The sequence below is a fragment of the Lasioglossum baleicum genome, chromosome 13, assembly GCF_051020765.1.
Source record: "Lasioglossum baleicum chromosome 13, iyLasBale1, whole genome shotgun sequence".
NCBI lineage: Eukaryota > Metazoa > Arthropoda > Insecta > Hymenoptera > Halictidae > Lasioglossum > Lasioglossum baleicum.
The window spans coordinates 15,065,811-15,090,948 of NC_134941.1; the positions used below are offsets into that span (position 1 = coordinate 15,065,811).

Below are 25,138 nucleotides of genomic sequence, written 5' to 3' on the forward strand. Positions count from 1 at the left end.
AAAATACCTCCGATCGAGCAAAAATTTGTCCATGCCTTTTGTAAATGCATGTATCGTTCGAACCGATCGTGATCCTGCCCGAAGAACTTGAAAGAAACTGGGTTCCGTGGAACTGGAAGTTGAAAGGTCCTCGCGAAGCTAACGAAGGACACCGGTGGCGATTGACGTCGATGAACACAAAAGTTGAATCGGCTAATAAATTAAACATGACGATTGTCGATTTTTCTGTTGATTCCGTTCTTATCGATATGGATTCGACAAAAAACTCGACAATCGCCACGTTTGATTCATTCACCGATTCAGCTTCTCAATGTGTAACCTTCTCCTTTTCCGAAGTCGCTTAAAAACAAGACCGTCACGCAGCTTCCGGGCTTGCAAGAATTACAGAACAGCTTCTGCACATTGCTGCAGGATCGCAGGATTCCATCGTGTAACCTTCTTTTGCTTCGTTTCGGCATCCTGCTTCAACTTCGCTGAGAGACACTCGCGGACTGCATACTGATCAACTGTTCCTGCTTCACCCTGTCCGGGAATCGTTCGGCTGTTGATTCAAACTTTGTTGCCAGTTCGAATGGATGCTGGCGGTTCAATGGCGAAAGCTCGAGATTGATACTTCAGTTTCGGTAGGGGAATAATTTACTCGACTCCCGAGCTGCCTGGATATATACTTGTTCGACAGGAAGTTCCCAGAGAAGTTCTCTGTTGCCGTCTTCTCCGGAAAATGGACCGATGCGAAAACTTCGACGGAAACTTTCTTTTCCCCGGGAATAAGACTGCGGGCCGAGCAGACCCGTTATTATGAAGTACGGCTGGGCTTGTTCCGAGCTCGAGTTGCGATTTTAAAATAAGAATTGGTGTGGTTTTATCCTACTTTTATATACAGGCTAGATTTTATTGTACTTTTTTGTCTTCGTAAAGTAATATTTAGTACAATTCCTGAATTGATGTGAAGCTTCCTTTCAAAAAATTCGATCGAACACCGGGAACGCCTCGAGGACTCGTCCACGCGCCACTATGAGAGGCAGATTTCTCGCACCAGCCACAGTGACCCTGTGGAACACCGTAGGAATTTCGGTCCCAGGAATATTCGTGTCTCGATTTTTCCGATCGGCCAGGCCCAGGGAATTCGGTCGCGCGTGGAACGATCCTGCTCAACCCTTTTTTCGTATTCTCACCCCCGCAGCTGACGAGCATCGGGATACCACCTGACGGTTTCAGGAACAGCTGTTCCCTTCCCGTTCCCCGTAGAGGGGCCCGAACAGCGTACAGGGGCCAGCAACGGTGCTGCCTCCCAAAAAATCGAAACGATTTCGGGGCCACGGTAAAAAAGCTGCCGTCGAACGTCTCGAAACACCCGGCAGGATGTTCCGGGGATGATTAGAGATCGGATCTCGAAGGATCGAGGAAGATCTTCGGGAGGAACGACCGGATTAACGGAGTCGCTGACCAAAAATTCGATGAAACCAGTAATTTACATTTAGCACCTGAATATCAGGCCCCACCAAGTGAGGTGTAACTAATAGACTGTGGATTTTTGTGCGAAATAAAAATTGTCTCTATTAATTACAAGGCGCAGGAACTACATTTTTTCAAAAACATGAAAAACGAAGCAACTCGCTCGCTGCTGCACACCATAAAGAATTCCTTGATCCCGATAGAATCCTGCAGACGCCGCAAGGATCTCCATACCGTTGTCCTTCATCCCTAGAAGACTGCACCGTGCGCAGATCCATCGGAAATCGCGATCGATCGATCCATCCGTCGCGAAAGGAACGCGGACAGGCAGATTAGCAACGAGCGGTGGCCTACCGACAAAGTGATCGCTAATTACGCGTGCTCCCGGTGATCGGGATAGATTGTCGTTGACGATCGTCGATGTCGGCGTGTTTAACGAAAGCGCATAGATTCCCTTAGTAACAGCAGCCTCGACTTATTTTCGCCGGGCGAACGTCGAAGACAACAAAAGTACCTCGACGGAGCAGATGCATGGCATGTGCTACGAGCCGACACCAGATGCCCCATTGGCGTAGAGATCCCCGAACCAGCCGATAAAGCTGCCCATGGGATCCCATTCGAACTGGTCGCGTGCCGGATAGTCCATACAAGATCCCATAGTGGTCGCCTTTTCGAGATCCTGGCCCCTAGATCCCGATAGGATCCCGCGTAGGAGACGCTAGGCCAGCCTGGACGCAGCTGACGAGGACAAATAATCGTGGAACATGATTCCTCCAGCGACCATAAGCTCGTGAAACCTCTTGGAGCCGGGGAATGGAGGCTGATGACCGTTTTGGCTCTTTGTGGAAAAGTTGAGGATTTTGGAAAGTGGGAACTGAATTGACTGTATTAATCAATTACGATCACAATTCTTACCTGAATTTGAAGAACAGCTGTAAAGCTGAATGAAGCAGTCTTCGTTCATTGTTCTTGATCCTGATTTTTGAAGAATTATTCAAATACTAGACAATTTATCTAGGAGAATAAATAGGGTGGATTAATACGTACAGAAGTAAATTAACTTATCGCTCGTTTATTTACTGGTCAATGTTATCTACAATGATTTATTGTAAAAGTAACAATAGTCGTGTATAAGTTAAAACGATATATCATACATATGTACAAGGGACGAGTCGATCCTGAACGATCCCGGTCGACGTCCGTCGATCGTTTAGAAACGATTCCCGAGTAGGGTCGAGAATCCCGATTGATGGATCGCGAACGTCGTTAGCCGCGGGATCGATTGTCTTTTACCGAAAAGAAGAATGAATTGGTTTTTCACTTTGATTAGACGGCGAGTGATTCGCGATCGAGGTCGGTCATCGATCCCAGAACCACTCGCGGCGATCTATATCCTCCCGCTACACTTTTTTTTTCTCGATCGATCCAATGTCGACGTCGAACACCGCTCGTATACCAGGAACGATCTTTCTCTCTCTCCTATCTAGATCTACCGATTCGATTAGCTTCGTACGCCTAATTATTAACCGACGAACTCTCTCGTTACGCGCGCAGTCGATCGCTAAAATAGTCCTTTTCGTCCGGCGACACTGGATCCGGATTTTTTTTCGTATACGATTCGCCAGCCGATCGATCGATCCTTGCGTCCCGTTAAGCGATTTATTCGATCGTTCGAACAAACGTTAATTTGCAATTAAATATTCCACCGGGAAATCATTCTCGCAGAACACTGAGCAATCTCGAATCATCCAATACTCTGACTCCAAAATTTATAATCTACAGAAACAACAATTAATATTAATGACAGATTGTTCCGTTGAAAAATGAAAGGGAAATTAGCAACAGACTTTGAACTCGAGCAATACTCAGTTTCGACGAAATTAGGGCTAACGCGACGGTAGAAAATGTAATTTCCGCGAGAGCGTAACGCGACGCAAGGTTCGAACAATTAAATGCATAATTTCCAGCTTCCGCCTCTCACGCACTTATGATAAAATAATCTACGAATCTCTCCTAGGGGTGTGTTTAATTCTGATTTCAGCTCCCTACGTTCCAACCCCTCTTTGTCGAACGATGAACACTTTTTTCCGGAATCTCCCAATAATCCTACAACCCCAAATTCTATTTTCCACAAAATTAAGAACTTAGTCCAAAGGGTTGAAACGCTGGGAAAATTCTGCCTCGTTCAGAGGATGAAAAGTTACAATTTTCCAAAGTTTCAAAGTGCATACTTTCAGGGAACGACGCAGAGAAAATATACAATTTGTATCCGATTAAAAATGAAGTTGTTTCTTCTGTGAACGTGTCCTCTGAATGGTTTGCTACTCTATTTCTATCATAAATTTTACATCCGCGATCTACGACCCTCGTGGAATTAATTTAGCCAGGGGGTGGAACTCACCCCCTCTTCGTTCATATCGATCCAGCGTATGAACCATTCGCATTGACATTCGTTCCCCGAATCTAACGTCCAATGGATCGAGAGCGAGTGCGCGAGTGTCGATCCTCGCAAGATCCCTTAAGCCTATCGCGAGTAAGTGTAAAAAATAAATAATGGATAATAAAAAAACGATAATGCTAATTAGTTCGCAGCGACGACGATTATTGATAGCACTCTAACGACGATACATAAGAACGGACATTAAAAGAAACGAGAGAAGAGGGATGGAATAGGGGGATGAACAAACGAATCGCGCTACCGAGAGAACAAAGAAGAAGACGGCTCGCATTGTTTGGGGAAACAAAACGATGGAAACGGGGTGGGGGTTGGATTCGGTAGACTGAAACGGAAATCGTCCGAGTCTGATCCGCCATTGGAAGTTAAGTTTGTCCTCCATTTAATACTCGTTCCACCATAGAGACCCTGAATCCGTGAATTCGGCGAGTCTAGTGAAGAAGGTTGCCGGTCACAGTCTTCCAGAAAACCGCCACGGAGAAGTTTCGAATCTGACGGGAACAGTTTCTTCGCAGATACATACACAGTCTTATGGTTCCTACGCGTGAAAGCGGCGTCGTTTGCTTTACAAACACACGGTGAATGCATTTCATAATCTGAATGAGAAGAGATTCCTCTTTTACCGCGAGCGGGGAACACTCGGCTGGCTCGCGGAGACGATCATGCTACCAGCATGATTCAATGGCCCTGACGACTATGGGACACCGAGCTCGCAAACGAGTCATTGAGATTCATGATCCTCCCCCGAATCACTCGCCAGACGTTCTCTCTTCAATTGCTTCCTTATCGAGGTGAAGTTCAACATCGTACTATTTCGGTCGAGGATGTGCTGGAGAAGCGATTTTCTTGGAATTTTTTAATTTGTTAGCGAGGAAGTAGAAAATCTTCCGAGATCGACTGGAGGTGATACAGGGATGCTTCGATCATCAAAAGACACTTCCTATTCCAATCTATCCGAGCACTGTGGTCGTAAAAAATAAAGAACATGCTATTTTACTGTTTAGATCCCTGATAAAGTACTATGACAGGCAGTGTCGTTAATTTTTTTTAGAATTATTGTTGTGGGACTTCATTGTTAACAACAATAAAAAACGAATTTTTTCGACGCTTCTGCTGTGAGGATAAAAGTTACTCTTGTTGAGGTTTCTCATTTGTGACGAGCACAGTTTGCAACAAAAAAATCTGCAAAAATATGTCACATTTTTTCAGAATTTCTATTGTGGAATTTCATTGCGAAGAACAATGAAAACCGAATTTTTTCGACGTTTCTGTCTGTGAGGAGGAGTGTTCCTATCCCGATCTATCAGAGCACACGGTAAATCATCCGAAAAATCGCGAGTCCGCGATGATCCTTACACCTCGAGCGATCCTGCAAAGCTGTCCACCGGTTCCCAAAATGAATTATGCAATCCTATCTCGAAGCCACAGTAACAGGTGGCAAAGTAGCCAAGACCAGACGTCTTCGATCCCCCATCCAGAAGCGATCGACCCAACCACTGGGTCGAAAGTTACCCCGCCAACGAGGTTACTTAAAAAACTACTGATGCGATCAGAGATCGATGAAGTTTACGCAGTATACTGAGCGAAAGCTCGTCCCCTTTGCATCTCCAGATGGTCCTTCATAGCTAGGACCGTGGGATGATGCAGCGGCAGACCTTCATCCTCAACTAGGTATCTAAGAGCTTCGGACGCACAGGCGTCCCATCCAGCTCCCCAGGACGCTGGGACTTGTTCCTGGAGACTCCTGGAATCCTTCAGATCTTCTAAATCCTCGTCCATCCTTAGACGATGATCCAGATACTCGTACGACTCCCTGAAGTCTTGCTTGTCCCGGGAACTCGAAGAGCACGGCCATTTCTCTGGAAGCTCGTCGTGGTAGGACATCTCCTGGACATCTTGATCTTCCAGACAGTCGTGCTCCAGATAGCTAGACTCCAGATCCTTCCTGTCGCAAGGACTCCTGGATAGTCTCGAGGAAGAAGTCTGCTTTTGATGAGACTGTTTCAATTCAGCTGCCAACGAGGCAGCTAACTGATGCAGCAGCCTGGTATTCTCTTGTTCATCTTCCTCGTCCTCCAGCTCGTCCAGCTCCACGCCCTCGTCCTCGGATGAGGACAACAGGTCCTCGTTCTCATCGTCCACGCCCAACAACGTCAGCAACCTCTCCGCCGCATCTGCGCAGAGCAATTTTTGTATGCCGATTGTGTCTGATAACTGTACAACTGCTTAATTGCTATCGAGCCGTATCTCTCGCTTCGGGACGGTTTAATGGATCGAACGGATTCCTCGGTGCAAGCTGTCGATCGATTATCACTGGGATCGATCGACTGTCCTGCTCGGGGGATTATCAATTCGAGTAATCGATTTTCACGGAATTTCTGTGCGAGCTCTGATTTTGGGTAGTCTTGTTGTGCAGTGAAAATAGGGGACCACGTTTCAAGAGTATTTTGTATAGTTCGAGAGGATGTTTATGAAGATGAGGAGAAGGAATATGTGAAAGCGCTCCTTTTGGTTCTTTAGAGTACCAGCATTTGCACCTGCCTGTCAGGGTTAATAATTTGACAGGACCTTGATGAAGGACGCGTTACTTATAATTGTATGACTGTCTCGTCTTGATCGGGCAGGGCATTTTTTTAATGGTTTATTTCAGAACGAGAAAAAGATGTTGAAGTCTGTGATAAGATCTTAATGAGTCAAGCGATATTTTTAACCGTGCGATTGTCTTTCGTGATGACTACTCAAATATTAAAAGTAGTTTAAACAGAAAAAACAGTTTAAGAATTGTATCTCATGTTGCCAAAAATTTGTAACTCTTTGCCACATCAGAACCATCGCTGTCAAATTTGAACAGAGCGCGGTAAAGGGTTGCAATTCGAGCGGCCAGGTTCCATCAGGTCCAGCAGAGCCCCTCGGGCGAACGTGACATAATTTGTTAAATAAAACTCCATAAATTGCCTCTGGGTGTTACAAAGGGTCGCCATTTATCTCCGACGAGGAGATTCCTCGTACCAGATACGATTCGCACAGAAAACCAGTCGACTTTTGCGCGCACGAAACGGCATACAATCGCGTCATGAATTTCTGATTGTTGGACGAGAAGACGAACAACGAGAGAGAGAGATAATGTTGAAGAAGGAACCAGAATTCTGAAGAAGAAACCAGATCGCGTGAAAAGCCGAAGAACCCGATTCCACGTGTGTCCTCGCGACACAGGCTCCGTGCTCTCGCGATCAAGCGGGAATCAAAAAAGACCGGAATTCAGTTTCGACTCGGTGGCCCGGTTTCAAGCTCTATCCTGTGGGAATCCCTGGCCGGCAGCCTCCCATGGGAACTACCTGTCGCTACCCACCCCATCATCCGTCCTGCGAATCATCGAATTTCGCACGAGCCTCTCTTTCTGTGGCTCGGCCGCCGTCTGTCGGTGGATACGCACACTTTCCTCCCCTATGAGAAACAGGGGAGAGAACGGGTCGTGGCAGGTACGGCGAGTAGCTTACCTGTTCCTGGGAACCGCGAGGATTATGGCAACGCAGGGGGTGTTCAATTAAACGACACTTTGTCGAGCGATCGCGCGAAATCCGGTCGAACCCTTAGATTCTCCGACACCTTTGGGAATTTTTTGGAAAGGAACTGGTGGATGAATCGAATTCATATTTCACGGATGTATTCTGCAATCTTTCCAGAATATCAATGTAATTTTTTCATGCAGAAATATTGATCCTTCTCGAAGTTACAGAGATAAATTATTTACTGTTCGTGAATGGTCGCTAACGATCCAGGGGATGTTTCAGATGTCTGAAAGTTTGAAGAAACCTTGGGGTCGACACTCCCTCGGACGAACATCCGTAAAACTGTGAGAACTGGAACAGGCAGGGTGAGAGTTGCCGAAGTTTGCCTGGGAACGTCGTAGATAATATCTGGGATGTTCAATTAAGTGATTCTTTATGGAGTGTAATATTTTGGGAATCGACGGGAACATCGGAGGAAAGTTGTAGCGACTGTGTAGATTGAAGGGAGGGCTGACTCCAGGAAATTAAGTCTTCTTGGGGCTGGGAGAGTGCTCAAGGGTCGTCGAGTTGGGCTACTTTGCTCATACCTGTTCGTGGGAACATGATGGATATCCCCCCTGCCACGAAAGAGTTCACAATTTATCCATGGACATTCGTAGAAATGATCCGTGAATGCATCAATGTCCAAACAATGAGTTAATCAGTTAATTAACGCTTAACGCAAATGCAATCGAACAATATGAAAAAAGAAGTTAATTTGGCGGTTCCGGAGGCCCCAGCCGAGCTCGTAGGATTCGCAAACAAGAAGTCCCATCAATTGAAGATACGTCAGTCTTTCATACTTGGCTCGACAGTTATTGGAACGGAGTGGAGCAGAGAGTTGGACCGAAATTGACTAGAACCGTGGAAACAGAAGGGAAGGGAATCTCCGGCGAAGTTTCAGCAAGCTCGAAGCCATTATTTTTTGGTGGGAGAGCAGGGGGCGAGGGGGGAGATTGAACGTGGAAGAGACTGCTCTTGTTATGAATTATGTAACGACGCGCCGCTGTTGGGCTTGGATAGTAGTTGGGAAACAGAATTTGCGTCCGCTTATGGAAATGCTGTTTGTGTGGATGTATAGTATTTACCTGGTCGATGAAGGATACAGCGTTTGATAAATGCCAGGATGAGGGAGGTATCTTCGGGGAAGTTGAATCTTCCATTTGCGAGAGGAAATACTGTTTGTACCGCTTCGAGTATTACGGCAGTCTCTTTTCGAAATGCCACGAACAAATCGCTCGAATAACATTAAAATGTCTTTTCAATATGTCAGGGTAGAAGTACAAACATTTCATTTTATGAATATTTCTTGTGGGAATTGAAAATGTTTTACCAAGATTTTCGACAAGAAAGGAAAATCTTGTTCTCAGACTCGGAGACTCGGATTGAGATTTGTATTGCACATTGGAGAACGTAGCGAGGGTAGTTCAATTTCACTATGAAAGGGGCAAACGAGTCCCGATTATGATCTCCGGTAGGCCAAAATTCCACCAGGAAACCGTCCAATGCCACGGTATGCTGGGACCAGACGATTTTTTCACGATAGCCCATTTTTTGAGAGGCTTTATACATTAGGCGCCCCCTTTTTTTTTCTTTATCCCGTCGACACCAGAGGAGAGTCGGGACCAGTCCGAAACGAGTTCATTGTTTTTCTTCCCCCCCTGTAGGACAACCCCCCAGGACGTGGACGCCGGACGTTCCCACAGGGATACCCAGATTTAAATGTCTCCTTTTCTATGGCCTCCGAGACGGGATTGGGTTAGGTTAGTCAACAATTTAAAGGGCTTGAAGGGTGTCCCAGTGCTTCGTCCCACGGCCACCGTCCGGAAACGATCTCACAGTCCACCTTGAACCCTCGAACATCCCTTCTCGACTGTTAAAACCAGACACGTCGACTCGATACATTAACACCTTGCTTCGCTAACTAGCAAAAAGTCTCAGGAATTCGATTAGCGACAAAAAATTGGAGAGGTAAAAATTCTGGTCACCGTTCTTCCAACCCCCTCGCATTTTCTGAACTTCAATCAAATTTGGCAGGTTATAAAATATGCTCGGAAAGTGCTCAATTATAATTTGAAAACGTATTGCTTTCAAACGAATTAATATTTTTCTTCATGGCACTCGTAGAAAAATCTCGTTTCTCTAAACTCCGAGTAATCGCCTCGACGATTTAACTCCGACAGTCTCGAATAGAGTTCCCAATTAAATTCGCTGCCAAGTTCTCCGAACGATCTCGACATTTCTTTCTACATTTGTTTCTCCGTACACTTATCTTGCTCCAGTGCATTACACCTGTCTCGTTCATCGTTCTTTATCTCGCGCCATACTTCTTCCTGATTCCTCCATTTCTCTTTCGCCTATATCCTCTTCCTTTAGCTCCGGGACACTTGTTCCACATACTTGAACGTTCTCACCGCTAAATATAATCAACAGTGAACCTCGTTCCTAACATTCTACACAAAAATTCTGCTACAATTTCTAGCTGTTAATTATTGATTCTTAAGAGACGAGAATATTTTGCGATCGAGGGATGGGATAACATTGGCTCGATCTATTTTTGTTCGACAGCCATCATCGCGAACAACCTTCTGGCCGGGCGTTCTCGTCATAAAACTTATTTATACACAATTCACGGGACTGCCAAGTTGTTTCTGAACTTCATTCCGGTCGTCTAAATAACAATGATGGAACCGTGTGTTCGCCGCACACGGGAAAGGCTTGCTTAAACGCGGTCCTTTGTCCGCAGAAACACGGATAATCGAGTTTCACGTGGAATATGGGAAATTCGGTTGCTTTCATGCTAACAGGCTATCTCTCTCTCTCTCTCTCTCTCTCTCTCTCTCTCTCTCCCGCCTCTCGTGTTCACCTGCTCGTCCATAGGATGCGCAGAAATCCCAGGAAACTTTTCTTTTCACAAGGGTGGCTCTGCGCCCTTTTTTCATCCCCTTGCTACCCCTCTATCCTTCTCTTGAATCTCCTGGGAATTGCGACGATCGCCTCTTTAAATGGGAACGACCTAATTTCCCATGCACGATGAGACTTTCGAATCATGGGACTGGCCCTTTCGATAGCGTTGAGTTTTTAAATCTGCTTAAAGCGAGGTGGCAATTGGTTACTCGTGAATTACACATTTTTTCACGATGTTTAAAGATTCAGAGACATTTAAAAATACGAAAAATTGGCCACAAACAATTCTGTCTCGGGACAATTAGAAACTATATCTTCCTTCTTCCATATCGGAGAACATCCCGAGCAAAGAGTAACGTAATTCGCGAGACGTGTCTTCCCTAACTCGGGACAATGAAAGATGAAGCCCGCGAACAGTTCCATCGGAAGCAGAAGTTTCATTTCAGTTTCTTGCTTCGATAAAGGGCGAATTAGGTAGGAAGTTTGCCGAGTTCTATTAACTTGGCGATGTCAGAGATGAAGTTAAATCTTCTCCCTCTCTCTCTCTCTCTCTCTCTCTCTCTCTCTCTCTCTCCTGGGATTCTCTTGACTTCCTTCGAGTTACCACCGAGAACATACTTTCCTCTCTCCTTCATTCTCTTCGTTAAAACAACCATCAACTCTCGAACGCTCTCTTCTTTCCCGTTAAGCGAAAAAGAGAAGAAACGAAATCACGAGCCATCGAATCGACGTTGGATCGCGCGATCGCGTTAATTTTTTCTCGGCTACAAAGTTTCGTGTCGGGTGTCCAAACATAATTAAGAAACCGGGTGGGGATCGTCGGTTAACAAACCTAATAAATAAAGCTTTAACTCGATCACCGGCTCGTTAAGAACGCCGATCGCAGAATGGAATCGAGAGCCGAGACGACCGATAACGAGGCTGCTCTCTCGATCTCTCGAGGTCCGCGGGATTCATTAAAATTTTGTGGGTCGTTACCATTAATCACGGCCACGGGGAAAATAACTTTCCGCTTTCGGGCCGGGCCGGGCAGAAAGGCCGGCCTCTTTTTTGAAATATGAATTTTATATAATAATAGAGGCGCAGCGGGTCTGACAATCGCGGGAATTTCAATCTTCCGCAGAAAATTGCGTTTCCCCGGAATGACAGAAAAAGAAGAACGGCATGTCGATTTACGATCTATAAATTTCGTTTCGGGGCAAACATCCCACCCCTTCGACCCTGTTTCTACCCTTACGGAAGATACTCTCGCGGAGTCTCGATCGATTCGTCGATTCTCGTGAAGATGTTCCCCGCAGGATTTATTCCGGGCGACTTTTATGTAATCTCACGATCGATCCCCGCATACAGACACTCCTGCGAGACGCGTAAGAAGCTTCTGCGTCAGCTCTGCCTCCTTATGGATGCTGGGGAATAACATTTTACGAGGGTATTTCCTCCGGCTGACGTTACTGAAATATCAATGCTGTATTTCCTACGCGAATTTTCTATTTAAATGGCTCTTCGGTGATCCTGAGCCTTTCGTGCAATTCGTTTAATCGCCTATTCGAGTTGGATCATATGTTTTCAGCAAAAGCTTCTAGTGTTCAACATTATAGTTAATAATCAAAATTTTCTACGACAGTCAATTTGTATGCCTGAAATGAATGATCAACCAAGAGCATCAAAATCTGCAATAATTTTGTTACGAGCCAAGAAAAATATAAAAGGAGTTTCAAACAGAAAATGAAAGTGGTTGCCCGGGTGCCCACATAAACGATCTCGAAAAATACATTAAGGAATCCCGTACGATCCCCACGGGGTGGTCGTGATAATTATCAATCAACCAGGCCCCGATCCAATTAAAAGCGACTCGAGGCGAGAATACAAAAATCCTGAAAAATAAAAAGAGTTCTCGATGGGGTGCGTGATCTGTTGCGTTTTACGGGACTCGAGTAGAGGGGGATTGTATGGGGTTCCATGGTGCCCCGTGGATCTGTAGATCGTGTGGGCTCGCGTGACCGAAAGCTTGCCGTCGCCCGGGGTGGGAACTCTTGACAGGAAAAGAGAGAGAGAGAGAGAATGAGAAGGAGATGAAGAAGGACCGGGTAATTAGGAGCGATTACGGTACGCGTTCGAGCGGACACCGTGGGATCATGGGAAGGGGTATACTCGAGCTCGTTGATTATAAAGTGGTAAAACCGAGAGGGTATACTTTGTCGTGAAGTCATCGGCCGATCCCGAAGGACGTAATTACATGGATCCCCGACGATCTCGCCTGACAGACGGGACACACTTGCGGAATCCGCCCCGAGAAATTGCTTCGTTTTCTTTCTCTTTCTTTCTCTCTTTACACTCTTCGATCCATCCCCCTTTCACGCGGTTAGGAGGAACCTCGATCGAAGGATCATTGACTCTGAGAACGCGGAAGCTGTTTTTTTCATTGCAACCCTCGCTCATCTGTATAATCCTTCACGGATCATTTTTGTGCATCGTACAGGCTCTACAAATTCTTTCAGAATTAATGATTCATTCGTCCATTATTGATGAGAGGTTTGTTATCTGGAATTAACCCGACCCCCTAAGCAACGATCTAATTAACAGGTAAATAAAAGGTGTGGAACGGGTGCGAAACAAGAGGGTAGTTAGCGTGGAATGGGATCCGGGGGTGGCACGAGTTCACGGCTGACTTTACGAGCGCCTCGAAGATAACGGTCGCTCGTGGAAAGAATGGGAAACTTGCGACATTCGAGGGCAATTGCCGGTGGAATCGTCTCCGAGAATTGTATGGGGTAGTTGCGAGATAATTACCGTGAAGCCTCGGGGGAGTGTTCCTGCGATAAAGATATTTATAAGGAGATTGTCCCTTGAACCCTTTCGGACGGGGAGCTTTGCATCAGCGTCGGGTTGGTACTGTCTGAACGAATGATGATCGAATGGGAGATTGTAGTACGCTTCTGATACGTTCACAATTTACTTTATCATTTATCATCAGTTTCTGTGATTCTATTTCCTTTACGTTCAATCTAACTTTTGTACCCTCGTTCGGTATAATTTTTTCTTGAACAGGCGAATGGAATTAAATTCCTAATTTTATCAAAGACGGTGAAAAATGTTCCGAACTTAAATTTCAGAAGACCGTGACTTATTTGGGAAGTAATTTTCGTTGGACCGAGACAATGATTTTCCAAGGACCACAGCGCTTTTTAATGAACTCTAAAGCAAAGCTCCGTCCCACCCCCAATTATCCGCACCCTCTGCACCTCGTTTTAAACGACAGCGAGGCTATGGGGGTTCCTCGGAAGCATCGACTTCGTCGGAAGGGTGAAAAGCAGAGTCTAATTACCTCGAATCGTCGGAGACGAGTCCGCGACGTCGGTGGCCAGGTCGACGAGGTCCTCGAGACCCCCTCCGTCGCCCCCGCAGTTCATCATGGTATCCTGTAACAAAAGAACCGACTATTAGAACCCTTCAGACTTGAAAATTAAAAGTAATCGGATTGTCTCGTTGTACGAGGCCCACTTGTGAAATGTATAGGGCTCGCTTCACAAAGAACAGTCGAACAACCGTGCACCCTATTTTTCTTACAATTCTTCTTATTAAGCAATTCATTCTCGAAGCAATGCATTGTGTGTTTTAAACGCATAATTAAAAATAGCTACTGTTTATTTAAATATACGGTACATGATAAGTAGCATCGACAACCTATTCAACCAACACCTCGTTAAGAATCGGCATCCTCTACTAGCCATCAAGGAAAACAGAAGTACCAAAATGGCGTCGACTCGGCACGAACCAGACCGCCCATTAACCGACTCAAAACAAATTATCCGAACAAGACCGCTCAATAATTATTCACAAAATGATAGCTCAAATAAACCACAAAGCAGCCGTGCTCTTCTACAGCACTCGCCTCGAATACATCTCAATTAAAACTTAATTACACCGGTATTACCGCCGTCAATCTTCGAGAACCGACAGCTTCCGACATGCGTCGATGGAAACGGCGCAGACATTCCGAATAATTTCAATCATCGGTGGCGATCTACAATCAATCGATCGTCTCTCAGGATCATGAACGGTTCCCGCGGATGATGATTCCGGGAAGTTAGGCGAGGACGGGGTTCGTTTAATATAGTCATAAACCCGGGAAGACACGGGCAACGATCGCCGAGAGAATGCAAAAGAAAGGATCGGCCGTGACGCTTCGAAATTGGCGTGTGTATGTGCTGGCACAGGTAGGAGAGACTGCGAAAAAGAGAAAGAGAGAGCGGTGGGAAAGAGAAAGAAGGAAAAGAGGAGAACAGCCGTCAGAAGGGTTAACGAGATTCCTTGCGGTTGTCAGCGCTTCCTGGGGCTCGGGCACGGGCATCGTTCCCAAAATTGAAACGTACAAAAAGCAGGCGGTCGTATTAAGCGGCCGGTGGCCGGCGCAGCGGTCGAATTAAGGTGGCACTTTGTAATCGGCGTGCGCTCATTACGACTTTCTCCCAGAATAAGCGTTATTCGTAACAAAATTACACGATACCGGCCAGTCCACGCGGCCGGCGAACGTTTAATTATATCTTCCCCCGATTTTTCCATAAAATTCCTCGCCCGACCGGCTCGCTAATTCCTGCTGTTCGTTAACCGGTGAATTAAACTGCTCTGCTATGTACCTGTACCTCTCTGTCTCTTTCTCGGCTACTGTTCTGGTTCTCTCTCTCTCTCTCTCTCTCTCTCTCTCTCTCTCTCTCTCTCTCTCTCTCTCTCTCTCTCTCTCTCTCTCTCTCTCTCTCTCTCCTCTTCACCGAAAACCGTTCTCCACCGTCGACCCACAACGACGACGACGACCGGACCGTGCAGAGGATAAAAGAAAAAGAGGATCGGGTAACTGCGCCGCAGGATCGGCCCGAGAGTGGACATTACAACGTCGTCCGGGAACTTTATAAAGTGCCGGCATCTGGCCCGAGAAAGCGAGAATTTGCGATCGACAACGTGGGAACTTGCGGCTCAACCCTGCGAGATCCACTGATCTCGTTTCTACCCCCTTGTCCACTGCTTTCCATACTATATTGATGATTTTAGAAGATCGACGACATTCGCGAACGAAAGGAATGTTGAAAAGGGACCTACGATATTTGTCTGCATTAACCACTTGTCTTGCAATATCGTGTCGGACTCGTGATGAAGATTCTGAACAGATTCTGATAAAAATGTAAAATTTTATTTTGGTTTTATTAATGTACAGCTATTGGAAATACGATAGATATACATTTCTCCGTTTTTAGGAAGTTATGATCTACAAAAATGTTCTAATCACTGAAATCGTAAAATGAATAGTAGGGCAAGGGGTTAATGATGACAGTCTACTAATTACAATGTGCGTTTCCTCCCCACATTTTCAACTCGGACCAAGAGCATAAAAGCTCGAAATGCGGCATGAAGCGAAACCGAATCGTCTTGACTGGTTCAGAATGGTCGGTTGAAGCATCCAAAAAGGGAAAGAATGGTAACAAGCGGAAAAGCTAAACGTCAAGGGGACACGGAACCTCCCCGATTTAATTCCGAACCCCATCGCTTTCTACGGTGAAAGCACGCCCCCCGGTGATCGTCATCGTGTTCTTCGGGAAAATAAATCTCCGACGTTCTCGGGAAAGTTTTTCGATCTTTCGAGGCCGTTCTAGGGTTACCGTAAAATTAAGCCCCCAGAAAAATCGGTGGAAAGCCATCGTCGGGCGCAATAACGCCAGCCACACCGTAGCTTTCGAACGTTTATTGCCCGGTGTCTCTGGGTCAGTGGGTGCCACGCATTTTCACGCGACCGAACTCCATCCACTACCGCCGACCACCCCTGTGTGTCCCGTGGTTGCAATAAATTTCCCGAATTTACGGGCTACCAAGGTCAGCCATAAACCGGCCACTCGGTAGCAAAATAGTAAAACTCGCCCCGGGGATTTGTCTCTGGCTGGACAGCCTCGAAACTTTGACAATTGCTCCCTGCAGTTTCTTTTCTGTTCCCCATTCGCATATTCATGAAAACCGATGGCCAGGTTGCGGTTCTTTATGCGAAATAAAAATTTCTTACGCGATTTGCAACAAACTGGAGCGAAATACAAATTAATTCTCTTCAATTACTTTAATCTGGAACATTTTTTATATACTTTTAGAATACTGTTCACCAGCGAAACTGTCAATGAATTAATTCGATCGGCGAATTCGAATCAGCCGCATTAATCTCTCGACATTTCCATGCCAGTTGCTCTCGGGAGTCCGCATAAATTCTCGATGAATAAAATCAATTCAAGCCTCCTAAAGTATTCACGCCCATTCATTCCGATTTGTTCCCTTTTATTGACCGTCTCTACGACCGGGTCCCACGATCCTTCTCATTTTTAATACGCGTCCGCCTCCGTTATATCGCCGTTGGCGCGTTACAACCTCGAGATTGCAACAAAGTCTTTCGCGCGGAATGATAAAGGGCCCGTCGTTTACGATCCTGCGAAACGGTACAGAAAATTCGTGCGGTCCTTAATGATTTCGTTCTCGAACAAGATAATTCTCGAGCTGACACGGGAGCGTATTAAAAAAACCCCGGACCCGATCGTTTCGCGGGCAATGAGGCCTCTTAAAAGTGGACGAGCATTAATCAGCCGAAGAAAAAAGCGATGATTCTACCGGGTAACGCATCGAAAAAATGCAAATGCGGCTATCAGGCCAATTTTTGCCTCGATTATCCGCGAACGGGTCTCTAAATTCCCTGAGCTCGGACCCTGCAGTGATTTCACTGATTTGTAATGCGGTCGAAACAATTATATAGCATTTTTTAACTCATAAAATAATATTATTGAATAATACGTAAATATATAATATCTTGGAGCAAGTTCCGAAATGAAAGGATCCGTTTAAAATCCGAGGATCTTCAAAGGAGATTGGCAGCAGTTTATTAACATTGTTGATTTTATACGGGGAGTGTTAAGGTGAGTTTAACAGCCGGCGATAAATTGCTCGATTACGGCGAAACGCTACCGAGTGTTCCGTTTTAATCGGGCCGTGTAAACGTTCGTGTTCGATTGATTATTTCGTTGGACGATCCCGTGGAACACAGAGGATATGGTCTCTCTCTCTCTCTCTCGGCTAATTAATTACAAATTATTCCAGCTTCCTGATTCAGAACAGCGCGGCGGCGGCGCATATAAAGACAATTTGCAACGGCAGTGTCTCGAGCCGAGCGCATTTCGATGGACCAGGAAACGCGATTTCGGGCTGTTGGCCCACAAAGTGCCTCGGAATATGTAAATCCCAGAGCCCGAAGTCCTTCTTCCGCGGGACCCCCGAGGCACGTAATTAAAGAGGATTGCTCAATTTATGCGCGATTAAACGTAGACTGCATCGATCCGGGCTCGCTTCATTATAATTTCAAAAAAGGCGACTCCCTTTGAGCCTCCGCGTACAGTCGATACCCCATTCACGAAGAAATCACAATCACCAGATGAAATTCCCGTGCTGCGTTCCTCTGATAAGCTGGCGCAGCACTATGGTCGCATAATGGAAGAAAAATACTAGCACAAGTTCTTCTTCGTCCGATTCCGCATTTTGTAGCGTTTGTCCTATATTTCTCCGACAAAAAAGAATATCTAGATAAATGTAAAACCGTGTACAATTTGAATAACACCGACCAGCAGAGCGAGATCAAAGACGCAAGCAAGAGAACCTAAAACCGAGAACTCTTCAGTCCCTTGATGCGCAAGCTTCCAAGTCTGGTAATTAATTTCCTGGGGGCTTCAATCTAACTTTTTTTTCAACGGTTTGTATAAATTTCCGAGCAACGTTTCCATTCGGCGGATCCCTGGAAAGAAGAGTAATGGAAACGGTCCGCGAAACGATGGTAATAAACGCAGATAAAATAAGCTCGCGAATGAAATCGCAGCGTGGAGGACCGAAGGGAAGGGGCGGGGTGAAAGAGGTGGGAAAGAGGGACGCGTTAACGCGGCGAAACGAAAACTTCTGGCTCGGGTAAAAGTTGGCCGAAGGAATAAAGGCGGAATTGACTTTCTATTGTTACGAGCTGGAAGGAAATTTGTTTCTCTATCTGATTCGACTTTTTCATTTTCCCCTCCGCTCCGCCCGCTCGTATTTCATCCCTCCTCCCCCCCCCCCCCCCGCCCTTCCATCCACCGTGCTCGCCCTCCCTTTTTCTACTTTGAAATTACTTTCCGCGTCGCGTTTCCCCCCGCCTGCTCTCGTCCGTGTTTTTAATTCCGCGAGTGGAACGTTTATGGAAGCAGTTTCTTTTTCCCTTACGCTCCTCCCTCTCTCATCTTTTCTCTCCTTTTTATCCCCGGCTTTTTTACCTCGCTTTTTCGCCCTTCCTCCCTTGCTTTCGTCTTATTTAGAAACGTAATTTTTCTCTTCCCCTTCCCTCGCGCTTTTTCTTTCGCGAGTAATAAGGACGAAATGGATCCCAGTGTCGCGAAGACGTACTTTATGGCCGGAAAGACGGTAAAGCGACACGGTGAATTAAAATTTTCCCGGACATTTTTCAGCTTTGAGTCGCGCGGCGCCCACGATCTACAGGCCGATTCAAACCATCTGACACGGAATTTACAGAAGCAATTTCGCGTGGGAAACCGCTGGAACCGACTATTCAGAGATTCCCTCGAGTTTTATTCCGGCTTAATGAACTGCCGTCTCGGACGCGTGTAGAAGAAACCGTAGAAAGTTTATTTAAAACTTTGGACGCTGCTCGGCACAGCCGAGAATTACACACATTTTTCTAAAAACGCCGCGGAGTAAGGTAGAATTATTTTAATTAAAACCAGAGAGCTGTAGACTGCGATGTGTGACGCACGGATTGCGAATCTCTATGCAAATTCTGCATTTTTACAATTTCTGAAACAGAAATCTCGGCAGTTTTATTTCCTTGAAACATGTTTTTATAGGTTCGTGTTGTCACGTTTCATGTTAAGGGATGTATGTAAACGAAGACCTTGTGCCCGAGACATTTTATGAACGCGTCAGTGTGCACAGTCTAATGACGAGGTGCAGGTGAGCTGCAGTTCTCTGTGCAGTTGCAGTTCTTATTTTTCCGTTGCAATCAACGGTGTAGAAAACCGAATATTTCTCAACAGGAAAGACGATACAATTCTAAATTCTCTTATGATCGCGAACCCGGAAATATCTCCGGGTGTTCGATGCTCTAAATTCGTTTGCAAAGCTGTCACCTACGGTTGCGCAGTCCACTTGCAGGTTCACGCGTCGTTAAAACGGGGATTTAAGGGGCGCGATCAATTTTTCCGGTCGCTGGTTCAGCATTCGAAGCCTGGCGGCCATTAAACATGATCCGCGGGGCTCGCCGTTGAATTTATGGGAGCAATTTTCGTTCTGTTTAGCAATTCCTTGAGCGTATAATAAAAGGGCCGGCGCGGAAAAGCGAGCGAAATGGATTTCGCTTTCGCTCCCTCGGCACGGGAATGTAATTTTGTTGACTCGCTTTTCTCGACCCCATTCGAGGGTTGTTTCGCGATAAAAATATGTCTCGGGGAGGTGAACCGCTGCGGGTAGATTAATAGCGCATCCATGATATTGATTCGGAGGGCGGCAAATAAAACTCTTCCGCAAACTGACCCGGTTTCCACTTGAGAACCGTGTTTAATTGAGGCCTTGACACGAGCCGAGGATGCTGCCGTCAGAAATGCAATTTTACTTGGACAAAGGGACACCGTTGCACCCCGCTGCACCCCGATGCATCGTGTCTCGCCGTTTCTGCTTACCGTTCAACACGCTTAATGCGACGCTTACGGATTTACGGCCGTTTTAAATTCCACACCTACTCTGTTTTAATTGCAGAAAATTCGCAGTCTGGTAATTCTTATCTACGCTAAATCATCCAATTTTACGAATTCTATTTTTCTATGGCCATCGAGGATAGGGGAAGTGCGCGAGCGTTTCACGAACGGGAACAACGTTGAACAGTTCCAGCCGGAGCAAACAGCGAATAATTTATCAGAGCTAATTAACATTAGAGCGACGAGATAAAATTCGGCGTGTTCTACACGGATTACCGGCAGGTTTCGCGCAATAAAACGTATCCCGTGGGGATGACGGACAACCGGGGTAAGCGTGGCAGGGGCCCGGCCGGTGCTCGTTAAATAAAAGTCCGTAACGAGGTAGAAAATGAACGGGAAGATGGATTAGCCGGCGCATAAGCGGGTAAAGTGTAAATACGCTGGTGCAGCGTGATGCTGGATTTTTTTTCTCATCTTTTCAAGGCTCTCACCCCTTTACCCGTCTCTCTCTCTTTCTTCTCTCTTTAGAGATAATTGAACCATCGACCCGATCCATCTCTTTGATGATCTACGCCCGGGCGTATTAATCGGGAACGATAATCACGCGAGGTAAAATCTAAAAAAAGAAAATGGTAATTAACGACCCGGTAACAAATTCATCGGATGGCTACAGCATCGTTAACTTAGCTTTGCTAATTTAGTCTGTTAGTGAAAAAACGCTTAGGAACAAATAGATTAATGCTTGAAACAATTCGACAGGTCCACAGCGAGAGGAATACTTTTTAAAAAATAATGCATCAACGTATATAATGTTCATAATGCATTTATAGTGTTATAGTTTAACCGAGTTGTCGGAAGAATTAATAACTATTAGAGTCTGTACGATAATGTTGATTCGTACATGCCGTTTATTCCTTCGGAACGCACCCCCGCCCTCGGGACTAGCTCGGCCGTGGAACGTTGATCGCAAATCAGGCTCGTTACCGTCCGGGACAACCCTTCATCAGGCTTATCAATTTTCTGGACGCATAAATGCCCGACAAACGCGACTAATTTGTCCATAAAACGCTCGCGCAAATTAGTTCCGGTCTTCGCTTGGCCGGCAATCGATCTAAATTGCAAATACCGAGGAATTTTAATAACGCGGGACCCCCGGGGGTCGTTCAACCCCCGCGGCGCCCCCTGTGGCCCGCGTTTAATATAAATTAGATTAATTAATTCCTCGGATAACAAGTAGCAGCAATCGCTTTCCCCTCTTCTCTCTCGCAGGGGGTAAATCGATAAATCTATCAACGTTTTGTGCCTTTTATTTACCTTATTTTAGGTTCTCCCGGCGGGTAACGTCGTCGTGCTTGGGCTCGCAAAACCGAGCAGTCATTAGTTTCCGGCAAAACGATCGAAAATTGGGAAATAAATCTTCCGACCAGCGGGGAGACCGGCTACCGGTTCTCTCTCTTTCTCTCTCGCTCTCTCTCCCTCTCTCTTTCTCTCTGCCCCGGCTAATTGATTCCCAAAAGCGCGCGTGCTGAATTAAAATTCTGCCCGGTCGGTGAATTATGAATTCGACAATTATCTGATCACTTTACGCAGCTGCTACCGCCGCGCGTAATGAAAAGACCGATTTATGGGCCTTAATTGGATCGGGTAAATAGATTCTGTTTAACGATGCTACTAGAGAAGAACGTTAACGCGCCGATCCAACGAATTTCTAAGCACCGCCGACCGTAGACCATTCGGAGATTAATTATTTATTAGGAAGCTGCTTCGGTTCGTATTTATGCAATTGCATTTAAATCGAAGATTTAAAGAAATTTAATGAGGTTTTTGCTTTGTTGCGATCCTGCTTTGCTGCAGTCTGGTGACTAGACCTCGTTAGAAACGTGATTGATACAGTGAGTATGAAGTGTATAATGAGAGTTAAATTCATCACTACAGTCTCCCAATGGCGTAGAAGTGTCAAAGCGACAATAACGAGAGTCGGAGAAGCAATATCAAATGGAACATCATTCAGCAAGCAACCAAGCGGTTCGCGTCGGAGCAATAGGATCACGATTAAGATGATTCGACGATTCCATCTCGCTCGAAGACCGTAATTAATTAATAGGGGACGCTCGCTAATGAAACTGGATCCACGAACGAATCCAGTATCGTTTTCTCTTCTCTCTCTCTCTCCCTTCGTCTGTGTCCCCTTTTTCCTTTTTTAATTCACGCGTTCGTGTACCATTTAATTCGCACGGGGAACAGTGTAGTCGGGTCGGCGCACTATCTGTTATCGAAAACCGATATTTTTACAGGGAAGGCAGCGGCGCGACGGCACCCGGAAAAGAGCCAGTAAAATATTGACTCGATACAATAAACGTTTCCCGAACACCGAATCCCCGCCTATCGAATTATCGTGTTTTAAATGTATACGATGTGTCGCCCCGTGTTTCTTAGGGGCCCTCGTGCAAACCTAACGACCGCCCAATATTATCGAAATTTAGCCACCGACTTTTTCTGCGAGCAATGTTGAACCCCCCTTTGTGATATCCAATCCCGGACACCTGTCTCACCTTATTCGGAGCTTCCGAATTATTTCGTTCGATACAAATGTTGCCGTCTAATTGGTTTATCCTGATCGTATACTTTTTAAGTAACGGTTAAGGAACATTTATGTGGGCTTCAGCTTTGAGAGAGAATGTACACCTTTCTGCAAACTTATATTTTGCTCGGGGAATTTACAGATACTGAAATTAAATCTGTTCATTTGGGACGGAATGTAAAATAAAATGGTACTTTATATATATTTCCGGAGATTCGTGTCTCAATCGGCCAGAGATTTCCGGTTCGATTTGCGAAGGGAAGGTCGCTCTAAATTCGCAAAACTCTTCGGAATCACTCGGGAGAAGTTCCCTAGCATTAAAAGCGTACGGGTACAATTTCGCAAAATTGCGGCGATTCATCTCGTGCCGCGGCTCGTTTAATGTTTCCGTTTGCGGGTTAAAACGGTACAGAAAATCGCGGTGCAATCACACGGGTTGCGATTGTACGTTGAACCCCGCTGTCGCACGACAGATTTTATGACAAGGGGCCCCATTATGGTCGAACACGATCGCGTCGCACGACAACGCGCCCCATGCGTTACGATTATCGTCGCGACCCGAGCACACATAGTTCCGTTGAACAATACTTGTTGTGTATCTCGCCGCGATATAACAAATTGTAACGCGCCGCCTCCGGAACGTTGTCGGAGAATGAAGGAAGGTCACGCGATTCGCGAAACACGTCGTATTTCGGATTTGGAACGGGTCGTCGCGTCTGTGCCATTCATTGTGCCCATAATTATGATAGTGGTCTCTAAGTAATATGTATTTCTTGTTTACCTAGAACCTGACTTAAAATAATTCCATCCCGTATTAATTTTTTTCTTTGTGTGAACATGAAATTGATGTAATAACTCATACAATACTCAAATGTTTAGTAATTGATTAGATACCAACATATTGAACAATCTAAACAATATTTTAAGTAATAGTACAGCAATTTTTAGTGGTGACTCTATCTCTCTGAGTCAACGCTCGAGTGCTAAGGGCTAAATGAGTTCCATATGTTTCACAGTACCGTAAAAATTACATTGAATTCATTTAGTTTAAAATTTGCCACAAATGGCAACCTGCGAAATGGTCTTGAAAATATTTAAGTGGCGAGCTACAAGAATAATAAAAGCATACACGAAGTATCGAGTTGATTAGCTCCTTTACGCCTATACAAAGAATTCTGAAAAGTCGATTGCCCATGTTAAGAAAGGAGAAGTCGGCTTGGATCAGCAGAAAACTCCACGGACTTCGCGTTGAAATTGCAATTTCGTGCAACTTTGTAGATTGTTGCGAGGCTCGTTGTTGCACTAATTGAAAAGAATGGCGGAAAAACGTCACCGTCGGTTGCAAACACGGTCGACCGGTAAACGCTGGCAAATTGGCAAAAGTAAAAGTACTCTACGCCGTAGGGGAGGTGGGGTGTGCTCCGGGATTATGGTAATGAACTCGGATGATAATCTAGAAATGCAAATGAATATTCGCGCGGGGAACAGCCGACTAATTAGCCGGAATACGGATTCCTGTCTGTGAGTAAACTTTTTAGTAAACTAATGGCTTGTAATTAACCGGCGAATCGGGGGCGAATGTTAATTCATCGACAGGAATAAATAGCTATACGGCTGATTATTCGGTCGAATTGGAATCCCGAACTGGTGGACAAGCTCCGCCGAGTAAATTGGAATGGACCGTTGATTATGCCAGAACACATCGAATAAATTGATATTAATTGTATTCCGGACTGGACCAATTTATTTTGTGGAAAGCGGAAGTGACGGGACGCTGAAAAATGGCCGTTTTAAGAAATCGAATTATATTCCTGGATCGGAAAGACGATTACACGGCACGTATATTAATTAAACTCAACGTTTCTCGGGCTTATACATAGTAGTTTATTCGACGAGGAAACGCGAAAATACATATTTTTGCGAAGAAACGTACAGAGAGACGCTGGATATTAGAATTTATCGGAATGTTTCTGAAAAAGCAACTTTCTGTAAAATTATTCCGCGATAAATTGATAATAGCATTGGACGGGAGCTGTTTTAAATTAACGGCACAGAACGGGAATTATTTATGACGAGAGGTAACGATAATCCTGTGCTCGGTCGAATTGGAAACGTTGGTTGTCCGACAGGATCGTATGACAACGAAAATGAATTATCGCGATGATAATATATAATAAAATGTACGTGGATTAAATAATATCAAATTATAATATGATTTTTTAACAATACATACAATTTTCTCGAAGAGTAAAAGCATTGGCACATCATTCGAGAAATTAGCATCTCGACGCAACCAGCCCGGTAATTCCCTAAAGATAATTTCCCATGTAATTAAGGATAAGAGGTGCTAATCGAAACGAGTTTCAAATGAACGGTGCAGGAAGTAAGAGTTATTCCTGATCGAACACCACGGTCGCGAAACGAGGAAGAAAATGAACGGAACGTG

General features: G+C 45.4%; 1 protein-coding gene across 1 annotated transcript in view; it reads right to left on the reverse strand.

The window, feature by feature from the left end:
* The window catches only part of LOC143214829 (uncharacterized), a 32,885-nt gene continuing 7,747 nt past the window's right edge, over positions 1–25,138 (reverse strand). The window contains exons 2-3 of the mRNA XM_076436276.1: positions 13,691–13,784; positions 1–6,084 (exon numbers count right to left, since the gene is read on the reverse strand). Coding sequence (XP_076292391.1) covers positions 5,477–6,084; positions 13,691–13,784 — 702 coding nt within the window. The 3' untranslated portion in view covers positions 1–5,476. The remainder of the gene's footprint in view (positions 6,085–13,690; positions 13,785–25,138) is intronic.